Genomic DNA, 21,625 nt, shown 5'->3' on the forward strand with positions numbered 1-21,625 from the left:
AGAGAGAGACAGAGAGAGGGACAGACAGACAGGAAGGGTGTGAGATAAAATGCATCAATTCTTCGTTGTGGCACCTTAGTTGTTCATTGACTGCTTTTTCATATGTGTCTTGACCGGGGGGCTACAGCAGAGTGAATGACCCCTTGTTCAAGCCAGCAACCTTGGGCTCAAGCCAGTGACCATGGGATCACGTCTATGGTCCCATGCTCAAGCCAGCAACTCCGCATTCAAGCGGGATGAGCCCACGCTCAAGCCAGCAACCTCGAAGTTTCAAACCTGTGTCCTCCATATCCCAGTCTGATGTTCTATCCACTGCGCTGCTGCCTGGTCAGGCTAAGAGAACCTTTAATACACTAGCACACACTGGAAGGTCTAAGACAGAGCTACAGTGTACAGACTCTCCCAAATTCACTGACCACCATGAAAGTAAACTTTATGTGTCAACTTGACTAGGCCACCAAATGCCCAGAGATTTGGTCAAACATTGTTCTGGCAGTTTTTGAGACTAACATTTAAATGGGAAGATTGAATAAAGCAGACTGCCTCCCTAATGTGGGTGGGCCTCGCCCAATCAGTTGAAGGCCTATATAGAACACAAGGGTTGACCAAGTAACAGGATTTCTCCTGCTTGACAGCTTTCAAATGGGATATCAGTTTTTCCCCTGTCTTTGGACTCAAACATCAGTTCTTCCTGGGTCTCAAACCTGCTGGCCTTTGGACTGGAACTACACTATACTGCCGGCTCTCCTGGTTCTCAGGCCTTTGGGCTTGTTAACTTGTCCTGTAGATCTTAGGACTTGTCTCCAATTATAGTGGCATGAGCCAGTTCTTTAAACTCCCTCTTTCTCTCTGTGTGAGTGTGCATGTGTGTGCGTATGATACCTATTTGCTCTGTTTCTCTAGAGAACCCTGACTAATACAACCACAGAAACCTTCTTTCCCTATAAGAGCACCTTGCAGTCCTTCCATTCCATAAAGGCTTTGAGGAACTCTGCGGTTGAGGGCCGGGACCTGAGAGGCCCACCGGCGCCTGTGCTGGGGCCGCCCACAGCGTACACCCGGCCTGCGCTCTGAAGCGATGTATCACTGCGCGCCCCATTCCTCATGCGCTCTTCATGCTGAAGTCTTCCAGGCTGAAAAGGCTGGGATGGGATTAAGAAAGCTCGCTCTTTCATGAATGACAATTCCCAGTCTGTTTGCGATCCCCCCCTTTTGTTCCCTTCTTTGACACAAGTTCAGAGCTTTATTCCTCTCGCGCCTCCCTCGTGAATATCTGGGCTGTGCTGGCCTCACCAGTGGCTTGCCCCGAACTGCACTCACGACAAAGGGTGACAGGAGCCTTTCTTCTCAGATACGCAGCTCCCCGCAGGAGGCCAGACCCGAGAGCTGACAGAACCCGGGAGGATGAGGACAGGACAGTGGCTCCCTCTGAGGAGCTTAGCCAAAGCGGAGAAGAAATCTCTCATCTCTGTGACCTCAAACCAGCTGTGCTCTGAGGAGCCCCAGGAGCAGAGCTCCAAGGAGGAGGAGAGGGAGCCCCATCTCACAGCATCCCATTGCCCACCCCCCAACCCCAGTGAAGGACAGCATGTGAGGACGCTGGTTTCGCCCGTCTCCACTTTCTGCCCTCAAGTTCCTTACGGAGCCTGCGGTCCAGGCTGAGGACACCTGCTCCCTGGGTTCCAGGTTCTGGGGCAGTGGTTCCCCAGTCTCCAATCCACAGGCTAAATAAACCCCACTTCACCACCACCTGGTCTGGGAATCCACACGGGGTTGACTATTTGGTCACACGAGAACATTTTAAAAAGGGAGGAGGGACCTAGTATCATCATTTCACAAAAGCAAAGCCATTTTAACATCCCGAATGAGGAAGGCCACAATCTCTGAATAAAGGACAACCTCCCACTTGAAGTGAGCACTTTTATTTGTTTTTATTTTATTTTTTACAGAGACAGAGATAGATAGGGACAGACAGACAGAAATGGAGAGAGATGAGAAGCATCAATCATCAGTTTTTCGTTATGACACCTTAGTTGTTCATTGATTGCTTTCTCATATGTGCCTTGACTGTGGGCCTTCAGCAGACCGAGTAACCCTTTGCTCGAGCCAGCGACCTTGGGTCCAAGCTGGTGAGCTTTGCTCAAACCAGATGAGCCCACGCTCAAGCTGGAGACCTCAGGGTCTCAAACCTGGGTCCTCTACATCCCAGTCCGACGCTCTACCCACTGCGCCACCGCCTGGTCAGGCAAAGTGAGCACTTTTAGAAGGTTCACGGGACCGCTCTGACTTTCCCCCGTTTTGTTCTAACCTTTAACAGTCTTCAGACCAGCCCCTGAGGTCCATCTGCTGCTCTTCGGAGTTTCCACCCCCCATGGCCTGCCTTTCTCCCCAAATCACATTCTGGGCTTGCTGTTTTCTCACTCAAAGCTTACTCTATATCTCTGCCTTTCCCAGAATGGTTTCTCCAGAAGTCTTCTCAGTAACAAAATGCGAGGGGATGACAGTACAAGACAGGGGGGAGCCAGTGCCCACGTTTAGGGCTCCCACCGCCAGGCTAATAGTCAAGAGCAAACATTGTCCTGTCCTGGACGCTGGACAGCTCCAGCTCAAAGCCATGAGGGTTCTGCTGGGGAGTTTGCAGGTTTGGCTGGTAAGACAGGAAAGTAATAGACACCTTGCTGGGCTACTACTTATTCCGCATGGAGGAGGGACTGGACCTGACCCGTGGCTGCCACAGTTTCACTCGTTCCCCCCCCCCCCCGATACCTGCAGAGCCCCCACCAACTTTGCTCCATGAAATGGTGGCAGCTGGTCAGGAGCAGCGGGGTGTGACTGTGAAGTCAGGAGACCAACTGTGACCCACTGATATTTATACACCCTGGTAAGCGCGGTCTCCTTCAGCGTGGTCACCTTGGGCATCTCCTCCCCGGTCCCGGTGACGCTGTCTTTGGTCACAGCATTTTTGGAGCTCCTCTTGGGAATGGCCTTTACAGCCAGCTTATCTGAGAAACAAAGTCATGGCCTCACTTCTCTTTGTAATCAAAAATCGCTTTGCTCAGCTTTGTCACCCGGCTAACTCCCTACGCTTGCCTCCAAACGACCTTGGCTGCATTAAAAATTAAATCCACCCCAAAGAAAGAAGATTAGCCACCAGTGAGCATATTCAGAAGAGATGACGCGGACACCGAAGGCCGGCCGACTGAGGAGGGGCGAGGGACGGAGGTGCCGTGAGAACCCGCCTCCCAGGGAGCCGGAGCTCACCGCTGTCGGAGACTTGAGCCCATATGTACCCAGTGAGCTAAATGCTATTATCCCCATTATACAGCCGAGAAAATGAAGGCTCCGAGGCTAAGTGACTTGTCTAAGATCACAGATCTGCCAAAGGGGCAACTCTTGGGCCTCAGACACCACCCCAGGGAGCTTCCTTTTGGATTGATCAAAACACTCCATCTGTTCAAATAAAGACGTGCGCACTGATTGTAAAAACCCCAGCCAGCCACGACCCTCCGGTCTCCTCCCCTTGCACAGAGCCACATGACCATTTCCTCCCAGATGATCCGTGTCTGCTGTTTGGACCCAACTGTATGTAAAGATGGCAGGCTGGAACAGGGGACACAGAGGGACCTGCTGGCAACTTCAGGCCCCAACCTCTGACTTCAACAAGACAGGCTGGGGCTTCAGGTTTCCATCTGGAAAATGGGATTCAAATAATCCCTACCCTACCTGTGCAACTGCATCCTGTCTGGTCCCCGGACATCCCCACAACAACACAGCAGAGGCTGAACTGTATGAAATGCAAGGTGGTGGTGGTGACAGTGAGTTTAGGAGTCAAGTAGACCCTGATTTGAATCGGACTCCACTGTCCTTCAGCTGAATGACCGCACAGCCTCCCTGGGCCTCAGTTTCAACATTTCTATAATGAGGCACAGGAGGGCTTTCGCCTTAGAGAGTGTCGCGAGGATTCGGTGAACACGTGGCTCTGGTGCCTGGAAAGGGTCCCCACCCCGATGGAGGCCCCTGATGGAGGTCCTTACCCTGGTAGATTGCCTTAGGGTAGTGCCTTCGACCCCCCCTGTCCCTCCCTCCTCCCACCCACTGGGAGCAGCAAAGAGAGACCACCCAGTTTCCCACCTGCCTCTGAACCTTGACAGCATAAACAGTGACACAAAGGAGAACCAAACAATTTCCAACAAAGAGAGGAACAAACACAGGGGGAATCATGTCTCATTCACGGGGGAGTGTTTAGCATAATGGACTCTGTAGGTGGCCCTGGGTTCAAATCCCGGCTTTGCCTTTTGTTAGCCCTGTAACGTTGGGGATGCTCCTCAACCTCTCTGCATCCCCATCTTCTCATCTATAAAATGAGGAATATATATATTTCTACCTTGCAGTACAACTGAGATTAAAACAGAAAAAAAATTAGGTAAAAGCAGTGCTGTGCCCAGCACAGAGTAAGCACGCAGGTATTTGTCAGCTGTTAGGCTGTGGAACCAATTCTCCAGCAGGTGCAGGCTGGCTCGGGAGGCGCTGTCCAACCCGGGAAGATGAGTGAGAGGATGTAAAAAGAAAGTGAGAAGATGTCCAATGCGGACCCACACGGGCCCCCTGCCCAGGCCCACCGTCTGCTCCCCACTGAGCCACACAGCCCCCTCCCTGCTCCCCACTGATACGGAATGAAGGGCTTTATTCTAAAGGGAGAGAGTGTACGACAGAGTGCTTGATCTCCTGCCAGCTGATGTATCCTCGCTAACGTTCCAAACAGGTCCCCTTTCCTCTTACATGCCTCTAGTGATGGAGGACTCACTGCTTAGCAGGTTGTTCTGAGCACCAAACATCCAGGTTCATCAAAGACCCTCTGCTTTACACAAACTGACTTTACACCAAATAATTCTATTTTGGAATTACTACAAAGCCAGCAACTTTGCCTTCTTGAAGAAAAACGCCCATCTGAGAGTGGAGCCGGATTCCTGAGGCCAAGGTGAAACCGCGCACATTTGCTGACACCCCAGATCAGGTCCCTGGCACGTCGGCTGCTCTGTGTGGGAAGACTCAGACTGCGGGGAAGGGAACGCAGCACTGGTCACTCCAGGAAATCCTGCTGCCTGGCCCGGCCCTGCAGGACTGGCCTGTGCGGCGCAGAGTGGGGGTCTTGTCCTCTGTGGGGAGCTGGGTCACCCTCTACAAGCTCCCTCCCAAGGCACCCCTAGGAACGGGAGGCCCCAGGTCCCACAGGCAGCTTCTGGAGGCACGAGTCTACCTGTGACCTTGAATCCGAAGGCCCTGCCAAAGGAATAACAATGAGAAATGTCACCAGACACAGCTCTCTGTGACGTGTCCGACCTGGGGAAGGGGTGTCAGGAGACACACAGAAAAGCCAGATGGTATTTTCCAGGGTCATGGTCCAGCATGGATAGAAGCCCAGGGCCCCTGTTCATGTCCTTCCCCGAGCCAGTCTGTGCCAGGGCGGCTGGGGTGAGGGCACGAGAGGCTGGGAGGCCGGGAGACACAAGATTAATGGCTTCCTAGGCAGGGGGGCAGCCGCCCACTCGTCCAGTCACGATCCTCCAGTGACTCCCTCGGCCTGGCTCCATGAGGCGTGAAGTGTAGAAAGGAGCTGGTGAGAGGCCAGCCCTTGCCAGCCTGGCCCCTGGCTGGGTGGCCTCTTCCACTGTCAGCACCACCACCAGGAGCCCAGCCCGAGGGCTAAGCCCCCGCCTGGGTGTGCCTTTGTCTGGCTGCTAGCAGAGGTGCCCCCACCGGGGTTGATGAGCCGGCACCGCGGGGGAGAGGGGAGCAGGTGCGGGAGGGAGCTGGGCAAGGACAGGGCCCTGTTCCTAGAAGTCGGTCTGGACTGGACACTGGCTTCCAGGGTTGTGGAAGGATCCTCTTTTATTTCGATGTTTTTCTTAGGAGGGTTTGTTAATTTGTTTGCATGTTCTGATTTCCTTAACTTTTAAATTAAAATTTTTTCATTATAGAACACCTAACTTGCACACGATCAAAAGGGTAAAATCAAAAGTAACACTCTCTCCCAATTCCAGGATTCTCAAGTGGATTCCTCACAGGTGACTCAAGTGATAGCCTTTTGTATCCCCTTCCAGAAGTTTCCAAAGCTTATGCCCAGCAATTGGGACTTCAAAACCATCAGTGTGATTTTACTATATACAGGGCTGGGCAAAAGTAGGTTTACAGTTGCGAGTACACAAAACAGTTTATTTTTGTATTACTATTAATTATTGTATTATTTTCCATAGGAACAACTGTAAACCCACTGTCACCCACCCTGTACTCTGTTTGACCCCAGCTTTCCCTCACGTACCTCTATGTTGCCTATATTTTAGTATCAGTCCAGGTGGACCTATGAGGGTCTCTTTACAATGCCACACTATTTCTTGGTCCTCTATAGCATGCTACTTTTATTCTCCATTAGTTGGAATAAACATAATAAACTAACAATTCAGTAATACTTTGAAATGAATTTGCAAATGACCACAAAATGTTTCCAGAGTGTGCTCGGGGCACAGCTGACTCTGAGAAGCTCCAACAAGACCCTGTGTGAGCATTTTACAAGTACTATTTTATTGATTCTTCCTGTAACCCTATAAGAGAAGGATTACTATTTTAATTTTTCAGATGAGACCAGCATGGCACAGAGATGTTAGGTGACTTGCCCAAGGCTACACAGCAAGGGTGGTGGGCCGCACGGCCAGGTGAGTTCAGACCTGTCTGACATCAAAGGTCCCACTCTCGCGGCCACACCAGGCAGGGGCTGCCTGTTCCTGCACATCCGTCTAGTGTGAGTCACGAGTCAGGGAAGGATTTCTCTCCTTCCTCCAGGGAGCCTTCCTCTAGCCTCGCCAGCTGGGTCAGCTGTGTTTATATACACGGAAACATGGCCAGACCCGGATGCTGACCTCACATCAAGATGGACGGTTAGGTGCTGACCTTGGACATGAGCTGCAGTTAGCCAAGAGGCTGCTTGAATGTACCCAAAGGGCGGAAAGCAGGGCGACACATTCCTATTTTCGTGCCAGCCAGGGGATATGGCACCAGGAAGGCCAGTGTGAGCCGGGCAGAGTATGTGGTCTCTGTTGTCACGGAGCTCCTGTCTTCCGCCGTCTCCTCCTCATGCTCAGGGAAGAGGGGCTCTTGATTGTGTCTCCCCTTAGTCACCAAGAACAGAGAACAGCCTGGGCAGCCTGGGCAGAGGAGCATAAAGGGGTCACAGGCCTGCATCAGGGGACAATGACAGAGGAGCCGTGTGGAGGAGGAGGCCACCATGCCAGGAAGATCAGCTCATCTCGCATCCCACCAGTTGCCACCTATTAAAGCTCCATCAATTCTTTGATTTATTGTTTCTCTAAATCACAATTGTTTGCATCAGTCTGCCCAGCCCTCCTCTGGTTCCGTCTGGGTCCTGCAGTCTTGTTGCCTGGCCCTCACGGGGCCAGTGTGACAGTACCACATGGGGTCTTCGAGCTATGAGACTCAGCCCTGGGGCGCACCGTCCAAGTCACTTATGGAAGTGAGGGCAAATAGAATTCACACTCAGAATGACAGGCAGGATAGGACAAAGGGCCCGGCGGGAGTTCAGAAGCTGGGGCCCGGGCGCCACTCTGTGCATGAGTTCCCGGACGGCGGACACGGCTCTTATCTGTTCGGGGCCTCTGTTTTCCCATCTGTAAAATGGGGGCTCAGGCACCAACGAGCCTCTCGGGTCTTCCCCAGCCCCCAGGTTCTGTCTTCCCCCTCTGGGAAGTGGGAGGTTCCCCATACTAGCCACGCAGAGCCCTTTAGAGGTTCCCAGCAGTGCATCTTTAGAATGGAAGTCCCCAGAGAGGAGGCAAAAGGTGTACGTAACTGGAAAAAAGCAAACACTTTGCACAGTGCCTGGCTCACAGTAGGCATTTGGCCGCTGTCAGCAGTGGTTATTGTTGTTGCTAGCCTCCGAAGAGAAACATACAGTGACGCAGGTCTCTGATGACCGGCAGAAACCCAGGGCTCGGACGGCGAGGGAAAGCCTGGACCTGCCACGGGGACAATCTCTGGCCTCACCTGGGTGGCCGGGGGCTGAGATGACAACATAAAGCAGAAGCCAAAGTGTTGCCCCGAGAAGATGCTGCCATGGAGACCCTTGCCTGAGCCCAGCTGCCCCTGCTGCAGTGGGGAGGCTCTGATTCAGATCCCGCAGGTGTCCGCTGTATGTGGGCACCTGCTGCTGGCCCAGGCCCTGCTTGGACACCCCGCAGACTCGGCCACAGGCAGCCCACACCTGGCTACACGTGTGCTCAGCACGGGTGCTGCCCCGTGGCCCACCTCCTGGCCTGACCTCTGCTCTCCCTGTGGGCGTGACTTGGCTGCCAATGGCCCCCATTTTCTTGGATGGCTCTGATTCTACATAGCTTTTTTTCTTTGCAATAAAGACATTTTATGCAATGTTGAGATGTCATAAAATTACAGACCTCAAAAAACGATCCATTGGATCCATTGCCATACCACATGTAACTGTTTTTATTGCTATGACCACAGGAAAGTACCCGGCGGAGTGAAGGGTTAGGAGATTTTGAGGGGTGGAGGGGATGAGTAAGGCCACAGCCACGATCACACATGGAGGCATCTTACTTTTTTTTTTTTTTTTTTTTTCTGAAGCTGGAAACGGGGAGGCAGTCAGACAGACTCCCGCATGCGCCCGACCGGGATCCACCCGGCACGCCCACCAGGGGGCGACGCTCTGCCCATCCGGGGCATCGCTCTGTCGTGACCAGAGCCACTCTAGCACCTGGGGCAGAGGCCAAGGAGCCATCCCCAGCGCCCGGGCCATCTTTTGCTCCAATGGAGCCTCGGCTGCAGGAGGGGAAGAGAGAGACAGAGTGGAGAAGCAGATGGGCACCTCTTCTGTGTGCCCTGCCCGGCAATCGAACCCAGGACTTCCGCATACCAGGCCGACGCTCTACCACTGAGCCAACCGGTCAGGGCACATGGAGGCATCTAATGGAGCCACGTTAGGGTCACTCCCCAGTGAGATGAGAGCCCTTCTTGTTGAGGGGTCCCTGTCCCTAGGGAGGTCAGGTCAGATCCCTTACTGTTGCCACAAATCAAGCCTACAGGGTCTCCTCCTGGGACTGCTCTGCTGGTCAAATGTGGAGCTGGGGGGTGGGGTGGGGCTCAGGGAACACAAGGGAGATGAAACCTCAAATACTGAATGAGGTCTGCGAGGTGCTGGCCACAACACCCCCAGTTGCCCCTGCTGGCCAGGGCCCCAGTTCTCCTAACCCACACCCCACCTGGCACCTCGGGTCAGGGACACAGGGTCCCGGCCTGTCTCTGCTCCATGCACATCCTGAATTAGCAGCAGCAGCAAGAGCAGGGCCTGGTGCCCTTCCTGCTCCGTGCCTGCTGAGAGCTGGGGCGGGGGGACCCGCCAAGAGCGGCAGCAAGGCTTCCGAATGAAGACTTACCAAGCTCTCCAATCAGGCTGCGGGCGGTGGGCAAACAGCGATACCGTGGCCCTTAGAGAGCCAGGGCACGTGTTAGTCAGGGGCTGCTCCCAGGGTATGCATCAGGGCCTGGGGCTCCTTGGTTGGCCACCTTTCTGCCAGGTGTGGATTTGAAAAGCTAGGTTCAGACCTCACTCACCCCCTCAAAGAGGAACGACTGTACAGGTAACCCACCAGCAGGTAGGCCCGGCGCATACATTCTCTCAAAACGTACCCCAGCTCCCACACCTCGTAGCTACTGCAGGCTCCTCCATGCCCAGCCCTGTGCCGCAGACTCACAAACGGATCAGACCCTGAGCCCCTCGGGTAAAGGAACAACTCTCACAGGGAGGTGGGAGGGAGGGCTTAATTCTCAAGGCTGCTTCCTCCTTGGCAAGGCCATTTCCAAGGGCATTTCTCTACAGACCAGGGAGTCAGAGAAGGAAACGAGTGCCCAGCGCTGAGATGCACTCTCTGGCACGGAGAGCAGAGCGGCCAGCCCCAGCCACCACCTGGGGTCTGCAGACTGGCAGCTGGCTTACCACTGAAAATGGGCGGGGCTGGCCAGGGGCTGGACCTCCTGATGCCTACGGCTGAGTCTGAAGCACCTTCCAGGGACCTGTGCAAACTCCCTGCCAGGGGCCAGGGTCGGCTGGGGCCGAGGAACAGCCGAGGAAGGGTCGAGGAGAGCACCCCCACACTCGTCTGTCTCCCGGGCCGGTGTCATCCTGGCGGCTGCAGACCAGACGCTTCCAACGCCCGCTTTCCCGTGGCTTCCCCAGTACAGCAGCTCAGCCAAGGCCACCCCAACGCAAGCTGTTTACAACATCTGTGCTGACTGGGGAATGGTCTGGAGTATTTCCCCATCTCCCAAAGCCAGAGAGGCCCTTGCCTCTGGGGGCATGGCTGCCACCCTCCCCAGCATTCTAAGGCAGGGGAGCTGCTCCCTCACCTGATCTTAGGGACCCGCCACCTGCTGAGCCCCCTTCACGCTGCAGCATGGCTATTCCTAGCATCTGCTTTGACCTCACTCGTGCTAGCCTTACCTGTTCAGCCAGGTTGGCTGCTGCTCTGGTCCCGGGTCTCCACAGGGCCTGGGCCACAGTCCTCTCCTGGCCAGGACACCTGAGCATACCTGCTCACCTTTCCCCTCGAAAAAGTAGCGTTTCACACTTCCTGCTTTTTGCTACTACGGTTAAACCTCATGGGCAAAGGTCCATAAGGGAAAAGCAACAATCTTACCCCCTAGGTGTAAAACTCACATTCCACTCTGGGAAGGTCATCTGCCCCAGTAGAATTTAGATAAGGATAGGTTCGGAGCCATGAAGAAGAAATACTAAGAAGAGCCAAAAAAATTTTGAGCATTTACTGTGTACCAGTCTTTGCTTTAAGTACCTTGGTGGATCAATGTTTAATCTTTATAACAACCAGGGGATCACTGCCAATGAGGAATCTGAGGCACAGAGAGATTAGGTCACTTATCCAGGGTCACAGAGCTGGGATGGGATGCCAGGCAGTGGGGTGGTGGCTAAAAGAGGGAGACTGATTTGAAACATTTGCCAATCTCTACGGTGTAAATACTCTCATCATGGCCAGTTTCCAGTTACCAATGTGACATCACTGACATTGTGATACTGTGAAGAATGGGGCCTCTAACAAACCATCATACAGATACCTTAGATGCAAATCTACTGCAAGAATGTCAAGCCAGCCTGACCAGGCTGTGGTGCAGTGAATAGAGCAGAGGACCCAGGTTCGAAACCCCAAGGTCACCCGCTTGAGCATAGATTCATGGGGTCGCTGGCTTGAGTGGGGGATCATACACAAGACCCCATGGTCGCTGGCTTGAGCCTAAAGGTTGCTAGCTTGAAGCCCAAGATCACTGGCTTGAGCGAGAGGTCACCCATTCTGCTGTAGCCCCTGGTCAAGGCACATATGAGAAAGCAATCAATGAACAACTAAGATGCTGAAATGAAGAATTGATGCTTCTCATCTCTCTCTCTCTTCCTGTCTGTCTGTCCTTACCTGTCCCTCTCTCTGTCTCTCTGTTTCTGTCAAAAAAAAAAAAAAGAATATCAAGCTAAGGTAGTGAAATATTAGGCAGTAATAAGTTCTGAGTACTTATTACCATTGTTTTTAATACAATGGATCTAATTATGAGTGAATATAATTTCATTTTTTATGTTTACTTTTCAAATTGATGCTAGAGAGAGGAAGGGAGACAGCAAGAGAGAGACAGGAACACAGATCTGTTCCTGTGTGTGCCCTGACCGGGGATCTAACCAACAACCTCTGTGCTTCGGGACGATGCTCTAACCAACCGAGCTATCAAATCAGGGCTGAATTTCACTTTTAATAATGTTTAGATTTAACTGTCAGTTCACAAAATTCCTGAAAATGTAATAATCAGTTTCCCCAAGCCAGTCGGAGCTGGTTCTAGCACACCACTGAGGTCAGGATTTAGATTCAGTCCGTCTGGGGCCCCAGATTTCCTTCTAACCACTATACTACACTTCCTGGGACAAGGACATGGATGCTTACCTAGCCAGCCAGCTTTGCCCCTGTTGATCAACAAGGCAACAGGCTCCGCAGAACCACGTCTTCCTGGCCACTTTTTCCATGGCTTTGACCTCCCTCTTGGGGAGGACTTCTCTTGGAATTCCCCTTTACTCACTTCCCAACTCTCTAGGTTAATCCACTAACGTGCATTAAGCACCTATTACGTGCCAGGTACTGCTCTAGGCACTGGGGACACGGAGACGAGTTTATACTGTAGGGGCTCATAATCTAGTGAGAAAAGATAAGCATATATTAAAGTCCAGCAGGTTACAACCAGTCAGGCATGGATGGGCCAGATTGCAGCTGCAAGGAGAGAGATCGATTCCCCTTGGATTTGATCCCCAGACGGCTTCACTCAGAGGGGCGTATGTGAGTAGGGTTTTAAAGAATAAATAGAGGTTCGCCTGGCAGAGTAGGGGATTGAAGGGTAAGCAATAATACAAAAAGAAAAAAAAAACAGATCTGAGGTGTGTGTTTAGATAAAAGTTGCCCTGAATGAGGAGGGGATTGGACAACAAAGAGAGAGAGGGGAGAACGGCATTCGCTCCATGTCCCTGCATCAGGGGAGGGAGAGATAAGGCAGACACGGGCAGAGGCAGGCTTGGAGTGCGAGGCTGCAACTCCACTTCACACGTGCTGCTGTATGGCACCCCGAGTCGGTCACCAGAGTTGGACACCGAGGTTCAGACATTCGGGTCATTGAGAGCAGGTGGTGAGAGAAAGGGGGGTATGAGATGGGGGAAAGTACAGGCTGAGAAGAGAGGGATTCAGCTTCAAAATACGTCTGTGACAGACTCAGAGGGAGGCAGGAGGGGGACAGACCTTCAGGGCGCCTCTGGAGGACGACGTCGGGAAGACCGAAAGCGCCTTTCTCCACCGTCCCCTGTGCCAGTCACACAGGCGGAGGGGGGTGAGGGGCCTGATCCACCATGGCGATTCCTCCATCTGCCATTTCAGGAACGAGACATGGGGCCCAATTTCCCTCTTCACCTCCACCCCAAACTCTGCCTATGTGTCTGACCCGGACAGCTAAGAGGGAGTGTTCTGAAAGCCAGAGTTAGAAAGTTGAACTTCCAGACACAACGAGTGACACTTAACATGGTATTGAGGAGAACAGGCTCGCAGCCAGCCTGGCCCTGAGCAATCCCAACTGTGTGACTTTGGGCAAGTGACCGAATGTCTCTGTACCTCAGTTTCCTTACCAATTAAATAAAGAGGGTGACAGGACTCACTTCACAGGGTTGTTGTGAGGAAGAAATAACTTAATTCATGAAATGTTCTGAGGATAAAGCCTGGCACATAGTAAGTGCTCAATAAATCTCAATGATCGCTACCATTACTATTGTTACAACTGCCCACCTCTGACACTATGGTTTATTTTTAGTTTTCATGTCCCCCCCAAACTTTTCTTCTAGCAAGCCCTAACATGATCCCCAGGGTGTTAGGTGTCTTGGAGAAGAGAACCCAGGTACAAGTCCTGGGCTGACAATGCTGCAGGCTACATTGCTTCTACTAGCCAGCTGCTGTAAGCTTTCCTCAGATGGAATGCAGCCTGTGCATTTGCCACCTGTCTGGAGGTCAGGCAAGCCATGGAGGCGTGAGTGTGCATGTGTGCTTATGTGTGTGTGTATGTGTGTGTGCACACCCATGTTTATGTATGTGTGCTAAAGAGCATAGAGCATGACTCCGAAAGGCGGTTCCCAGACCAGAGCTGCTTTATGGAGCAGGAGTCATATGCTAACTCCTTCAAGATCACCCACTGGGACCCTCCAATTCTGCTTCCAACCCTAGGAAGCCTCCTTAGTGGCCCATGAGGTGCAGTGCCACAGAAAGCCTGTAGGGGGCTCTAGAGCTCTTCCATTCCCCATACTCCGGGCTGTGAAGCTACCACGCTTAAAACAATGGTGTTGCTGTTCATAGAGGTGAGTGAAGAGAAGCTAGAGTTCTCTGGTTCCCCATTAGTGAGCCCCAGTTCATCCATTCTCCCAACAGGCTGTTTAAGGGTGAGCCTCTGGTCCTCCTTACTCCACCATCTAACACTGATGGGGTCAGTTTACCCACAGACACCTAGGGGACATCTCCAAAGGGTCAACATCCTGTCCTTGTGTGGGAAGGCAGGGAGAGGCCACTACTTTGGCTTCCAAGGTGCAGCAAGGGTAGCTCCCGATTGCTGGCTCTCTGGTCCTAGCAGTCTAGCCCCCAACCTGCTTGTCAGGGAAGCATCAGGCAGAGACAGGTTCCTGAAAAGGCCGGGCTTACTCTTGGGCAAAATTCAATAGCTTTGGGTCTTACGTGAGGAGACCTCATGTCAGCAGATTTTACTTACCTATTTGCAGCTTTATCGATATGTCTGGATGACGGAAATCACTTGTACCCACTAACTTCTAAGGACATGGTCAACTGAACAAGTTAATATTGGCAAAAAGTTAAAGAGAGTCATTTAAAAAAAAAACAATTTGAAAACACTAAACACACAATCGTTCTTTTGGACTTTGTCAAAAACAGAATAGAATAAGGGAAATGTGTTTCTTAATCAGAACTTAAGAAAAACACCCACAAGTAGGGTCACCAGATTTAGCAAATATTGCATGGGACATACTCATACTAAAAAGTTATTCATCGTTTATCTAAAATCCATATTTAACTGGGTGTCCTATATTTTACTGGGCAACTCTGTAAATCCCCACAGGACTGAGGATATAGGGATTCATTCAGAGGAAATTTCCTATTCATCACCTCTGTCCCAAATCATAATTCCTTCTCTAATCCCCTGTGTTACATATGGAAACACAAGTGACACTGATCGCATTGAACAAAATAATCAGTTCAAGCACCCCAATCTTACTGCTGAGGACTCTCATCCTTGTGAGGTTATGTCAAAGGAATGAAAAGTAACTTCCAAGAAATAACATTAAGAAATTGATAAGAATGCAGAACACTTAATGTATGCTATGTCCTGGCACTCGTGAATGAACTCTGTTTAATTGTCACAACAACCCTGGAAGGTAGATACTATTAGTGGAAACTTAAAAGAGTAACTACAGGTCTGGTTTCTGTAGTTCATGCAAAAGCAGGTACATTTCTAGTCAATTACTTCCCAGGGAAAGAAAAGGGAGGGAAACAAGAAGGACTCCATCCCATCCACAAACCGGCTTATTCATAATGCAATGCTGGGTCTGTTGCTATTGATATTTGGTTATGTGCCACTTACACAGGTAACCATCTCATCTTAATTTCCATAAATCACCACTGGCTTGGGGTATGGGATTGTGGGAGAGAAGTGGGTAGGAAAACCCATACCAGTCTTCAGTCAGTAAGCCAGCCTTACAACCAAGGGCAATGTGGTACACCCCAGGACAATAAACATCTCACTGGCCGTGAATAAAGGCACACTCAAGCCATCCCAGCACCCGGTGACAATGACATGCAGATTCCAAATGTTCTTCGTAAGAAAAAAAACACCCCTTCTCCTAATCCTTCTTAAACTCAACAAGACTGATTGGTTTTTATTATTCATGAATTAATTTTTTTTACTCAGGGCCCAACAAGGGAATTGAAGCCATAACGTTTCTTACCGATTGAAGGGGAAAAAGCAGATCTCGACCTGAGCGAGCAGCATGGCCAGACTCTGGCTGGGCTCCTTGGGGGCTGGCTGTTTTGTTTGTTAAATCAGTTAATAATCAATTAATAACCCAAAGCTTTGGACTGCTGTTTTTTTTTTTTAATTGAATAAGAACAGAAGTAAAAATATAAAAGTAGAAAAAACATAGACAGCTGCGGGACCCTGGTCTATTAAGAGCCTCCTATTATACTAGGCTGGTGGATTAGGCTGTCTTCTATTTTCAAGGCACACATGAGAAAGGGGGGAGGGATGAGAGGAAATAACAAAGGCAGCGCCGATTTCTAAAGTAACGCCCAGATGAGCAGTCTGCAGATGAGCAGGTCCGAGTAGTGAAGAGTCACAAGAGGGGTCACGGGATCTGGAGGGTCAGCTCCCCGGTGCCCTCCCTCCAATCTCTGCCTCTGGAGGGCAGGTGGAGGTACCAGGAGCTGGGAACAGCGGCCTCGGAGAAGCTGAATGGCCAGGAAGGCAATCAAGGGTGGCGAGGTGACTTTGCCTCTCTCTTCGCACAGTTCTTTTCCCAGCTATTCACACGCGCCAAGTCAGAACCCCCCTTCTCCCCCTCGTCCTCTGTGTGCCTTTGGTCTGCAAACCACTCCTGAGATTGCGGCCAGGGGAACCAAGGGACCTGGGGGGACAGAGAGGCAGAGCGTGGCGTGGGCCTCAGAAACTCGTGGCAGTGGGGTCAGGCCCGACACAGTGTCCTTCACAAGACACGCTTCTCCCCTCCTAGTTCAAAGGCAACACACCCAGCATTTCTCGGGGGCGGGGGCGGGGCATGTGGCTAACACTGTATTCTCCTCTATCCGTCTGTTCATGTTTCAGGCACCAGGCAGTTTTAGCTCCTGGATGAATGTAGACATGCATGTTTATGTTTGCAGAAAAACATTTATGTTCAGGGGAATGGCAGCGACCCTCATCTGGTTACTATGAAACACTGGTTATGAGAATTGCTTTGCGCTTTTGGGGAAGAAAAGGCTGCAAGCTGTTATTACCGTTATCGTAATTATTACAACCATCGCATTATTGCTATTATTTCTGTAAAAGCAGTGTTCTTTCTGCCAAAGCTTGTTAGCTTGATTGCTTAGGTAGACAATGTCAACACACCCAAGAGACAAATGACAAAGAGTGAGGCTAAAAGGAAAAGGATAAACACCGCACGCTGCGTGTGTGCTGAAGGGATGTTTCGCCATCAAAAGGGGATGTTTTCTGCTGATCGATTAGGAAGGCAAAAACAAAAGGAGACACCAGCTCATTTACTCTGCATCTCCAAGGTCCCAAACAGGAGCCCAAAGTGCAGGAAGTGAGATGAGAGGAGAGATTTAAAAATGGGTTTTGAAATTAAGTTTCGTCTTCCTGATATCCTCACCCACACCTCCAGTCCCGACAGCCCTCTTCCTCTGGAAACAGACACAGCGCACCTGGAAGCCGCCTGCGAACAGGAGGCCGTCACCTTCCTGTTTCCACCAGCGCGTGGGAGCAGACCACTGACAGGGCGTCAAGGTCCTGCTGTCCGAGTCGGGACAGGGTGGCCACGGAGAGGCACGCTGCTCTGGGGTTTCCTCAGACTGAAGGTGCTCAGCCCCCCGCAACAGCTGGACCACACCCAGGCGCGCACACCCACACAGCCACATCCCCACACCTTCGCGTAGACACACACACACTCAGCCCCTCGCAACAGCTGGACCACACCCAGGCGCGCACACCCACACAGCCACATCCCCACACCTTCGCGTAGACACACACACACTCAGCCCCTCGCAACAGCTGGACCACACCCAGGCACGCACACCCACACAGCCACATCCCCACACCTTCGCGTAGACACACACACACTCAGCCCCTCGCAACAGCTGGACCACACCCAGGCACGCACACCCACACAGCCACATCCCCACACCTTCGCGTAGACACACACACACTCAGCCCCTCGCAACAGCTGGACCACACCCAGGCACGCACACCCACACAGCCACATCCCCACACCTTCGCGTAGACACACACACACACACACACCCGCACACCCTGCCTTCCTTCCTCCGAAACATACACAATCCAAGAGGGGTAACAGGACAAGGGCAGATAGAGGAACTTGGAATGAAAACAGAGGGGGGGGGTGGAATAAGTAAAGATGAAGGAAAACGTTCAACGGTAAGACGTGAGAAAAATCTCATCGTAAACACCGCCTTGCATAGCCCTGCCTCCCCCTCAGCGTTCCCTTGTGACTGTACTTCCTGGTCCTCTGCCCTTCGGAAACCAAGAACACACGGAAGGTCAGTCGGTAATGCTCAAAAACCATTTCCCAGGCATCTTAAAAAAAAAATACACACCAGGTAAAACAAACAAACAAACAAACAAAAACCCCAAACCATAAACCTAAGTAAATATGATAATATTTTAAAAATTAACAAGAAGCATAAAACAAAAAGCTAACTTAAAAATTCAAATTAATTCAAGTGATTTAAAAAAAAAAAAGCCAAGTTAAAACGACACTCGGAATCTGGAGCTTTGAAACTCCTAGTTTCCTCGACGGCAGAGCTTGACTCCGATGGGCACTTTGCATCCGGGCAATTTCAAACGGAGTCCCTCGTAAACACGGATGGCCCCGTGCGGGGCTGGCCGCTGCTGTAATTGGCAGGAGAGGATGCTGATATCGTTTTAAATGAAAATTGATCACGTTTGAAATGAGAAGATAAAAACAAAACCTTGTTGGAGTTTGTTTAACTGCCTTTTGACCTCTGGATAAAATGACATTGAGAAATAAAATAACATTATCCAGAAAACCAGTCCCAGAAAAGGCTCAATTCCATAGATGCTGAATGATAATATTGAATAGATATTTTAAAGTCCTTAGGAAGAGAGAGAGAGGGGGGGGGGAGAGAGAGAGAGAGAGAGAGAGAGAGAGAGAATTCTTTGGGACTAAACTGTACAGGTTAAAAAGATGGAAAAAAAAATATGTCTCTATAACCCCCAGGAAAACTTTTTGCTTGGGGTTTATTTTAACCCAAGATCATACAAATTTGAATTTAAGACGTTCAGCCATTAGGGTTTTGGCTTTTTTTTTTCTCCTACCTTGTCCAATTCCATACTGAAAGTCCCATGGGAAGATTAACCAGTACGATTTTCCTCGATTTAAGAAAACATTTGACCCTTCCTGCTATAGACCATCCACAGCCGCATCCAGGGAGAGGAGGGGCAATTGGGACCCTGACCAGAACGGTCCGAATGCTCCTGTGCGTGTGGCCATCTGTTATCCCCGAGCAGGGCAGGACTGGCTGCCGTCTCGCTGTCTCCGGGGCCTGCGCAGCCCCAGCCAGGCCGGAACACTGGAGAGCCTCCAAAGAGAGACTGAACTCCTCAGGCTGCCGCACCCGTGCCCTCAGGCCCCTCTGGGCTCCCTCTCACACCGTGGAAAAAACCCAGGGCTCCACAGCCCCCACTGGAATGCAGCCACAGCCTGACCTCCGCCTGGGCCCGGGGTGCCGCAGGCAACGGGGCTGTGTGGAAACAGCAGAGCCCCCGACCCCTTCTTTCTCCCATCCTAAAGGGGAACAGCACCCCGGAATGCCCGCTCACACGGGCGGGCGCACACATAGACCCTCCAGCTGGGAACTCTTCCCGGATCGGATGCGGCGTTTGATGTTTTGGGGCTCAGAGATATTCCCTACAACAGGGGTGTTAACAGCAACAGAAAATATCTTGACACTCCCTTAAGCCACTGCTTATAAATAAAGGTGCTGTGAGATCCTTTCTATTCTAATCCTGATCGGTCCAGAAAGAGGCTCTAGTAGGCAGATACAAGTACACCCACAAGAGAGGGAGAGAAAGATCACGCAGCTCCGTGGTTCCCCATTAGTCTAGCTTTTTGGTGTCTTTTGTTGGATGGTTGGTTAGGCGCTGTCTGCTCCCAGGGACAAATGGGACCTGTGCTCTCCCATGGCTGGCTTCCCTACAAGTCCCTCCCTGAGTGGGCCCCCTGGGGCTGTCCAGCTTTGTGGACCCCAGGAACCAGTGGGCGGTCACTTCTCCCTGCCCACTGAGCCTCAAGAGCACTCGCTGGAAGTCATGATGTAACCCCTTTAGAGCCTGCCTTTCTCCAAGGTAGCCTCCGGGGCCACAAACCAGCATGCACCCCAAGTCTTGCCGTCACCTCCCGGTAGTGTGCTGGGAAGTGAAGGAGGAGTGCCCAGAGCAGCCTGCCACACAGGCTCACACTGTTACAGCAGGCAAGGGCCACTCACTCGTCCAGGGGCCTAGGGAAGAAATAACTCCCCAACACTCACCTCTCCCAGACACTGCCCTAACATTCCCTCTGAGGAGGGGTCTGGCCCCGCCCCCCGCCCCCCAGGACCGCTCTGCCGTGATCAGTGAAGGTCACTGGCCTCACAGAGGCAGGGGCAAGCTGGCTTGGTGAGAGTTAACCCGCATGGCCAGCCATCACAGGGTCACCGTGATATGCAGAGAAGTTGAGCATCCCAGACCCCTAGAGCTGCTCTGCTAATTACATTTGCAATTATAAACACCACCACCTCCCTGCACAGGGACCAGGCCACACCAGCCATGCCAGGGGACACCAGGACCAGAAGACACCTATGGGCCCTATCTCCGAAGAATGACCACATGTGTAATGGTTCCTGGAGGTCGGAGGCTACTGGGACTGAGAAAGAGGAACTCAGCAGGGATGAAGCCCAGTCAGGAGCCACCAAGCACTTGAGGTCTTTGATTAATCCTTAGAAATCAGCAAATGGCCTCAAGGGCAAACAGGCAGAATAGGGGCTCAGATTTGTCTAGTTCCAGCCTATCCCCAAGTTTCACCCTTCCCAGCTTCCGGGCATGGTCCATGGACCCTCTACTTGAAGCCCCTTCCTGGGACCACGCACCCTCTAAAAACAAAGCACTTGTGGAGGACATTCGAAGTTAAACACTAAGCCGCACTGGGGTCCCCACAGGATAATTCAGTCAAGAGCCACTGTACTCCAAGCCAGAAACTCTCAACAGAACCATAGGGAGCACGGGCTAATTCTGGTCAAGCTGGAAGAGCACAGGGAAGGCTTCACTTTCGGGGAGTTGATGGAAAGAGTCCGTGACAGCCGGTAGGTGTGGGAAGGCATAGCATGGGTGTTCAGGCAGTGGGCTGGACCTCACTTTGAAGGAACAGATTATGGTCTGAATAGCTGCTGTCCCTTCCCCTTGGATCAGAACCAGAATTTTACTTGTGGTGAGGGAGCCACTAAAGCAGTGGTCCCCAACCTTTTTTGGGCCATGGACCGGTTTAATGTCAGAAAATATTTTCACAGACTGGCCTTTAGGGTGGGACGGATACATGTATCATGTGACCGAGACAAGCATCAAAAGTGAGTCTTAAGAGACGGATGTAACAGAGGGAATCTGGTCATTTTTAAAAAATAAAACATTGCTCAGACTTAAATATAAATAAAATGGTAATAATATAAGTTATTTATTCTTTCTCTGCGGACCAGTACCAAATGGCCCATGGACCGGTACCGGTCCGCGGCCCGGGGTTGGGGATCACTGCACTAAAGCATTTGGGAAGACCAGTTCCAGAGCAGGCACTGCACAGCTGCGTCGAGAGCATCGTTTCTTGTCTGTCGTCTGAGTTCCCTTTCCTTCTGCATTCTGCTTACTCGCTCAAGCAACTCCACCACCGTCCCCAGTACACACGTGTGTTCAATGTCTCTCTCCTACCCTTCCCCTTTGGCCTGCTAGACTCGTGCAGATTCTTCCAGTTCCAAGCACTCCAAAGAGACAAGGCGTTCTGCAGAGGACCGAGGAAGAAACTTTTCCAACGAGTTTACATTATCTTTAAAAACCATTCAGCAAAATGTCCAATGATTAGAAACATGAATCAAGGATGCTAGACAAAGTTACAAGGGCCCCCTGAGCCAGGGCTGGGCCGGGGGCGCTCTGAGAAGGCAGGGTTGTGACACAAAATCTCTGTCACAGCCCC

The 21,625-nt window shown here is 51.5% G+C and overlaps 1 protein-coding gene across 5 annotated transcripts in view; it reads right to left on the reverse strand.

The window, feature by feature from the left end:
• The window catches only part of ESRRB (estrogen related receptor beta), a 179,096-nt gene that overhangs the window by 85,276 nt on the left and 72,195 nt on the right, over positions 1-21,625 (reverse strand). The window contains exon 1 of one of the 5 annotated variants that reach the window (XM_066276289.1): positions 18,730-19,005. The exons of 3 other annotated variants lie outside the window; for them this stretch is intronic. In XM_066276289.1, the coding sequence (XP_066132386.1) occupies positions 18,730-18,758 (29 nt within the window). In that variant the 5' untranslated portion in view covers positions 18,759-19,005. Of the gene's footprint in view, positions 1-10,522; positions 10,541-18,729; positions 19,006-21,625 lie in introns of those variants that run through there. One more of the 5 variants, XM_066276292.1, reaches the window with a different exon arrangement.

This window comes from Saccopteryx bilineata, chromosome 4, assembly GCF_036850765.1.
Source record: "Saccopteryx bilineata isolate mSacBil1 chromosome 4, mSacBil1_pri_phased_curated, whole genome shotgun sequence".
NCBI lineage: Eukaryota > Metazoa > Chordata > Mammalia > Chiroptera > Emballonuridae > Saccopteryx > Saccopteryx bilineata.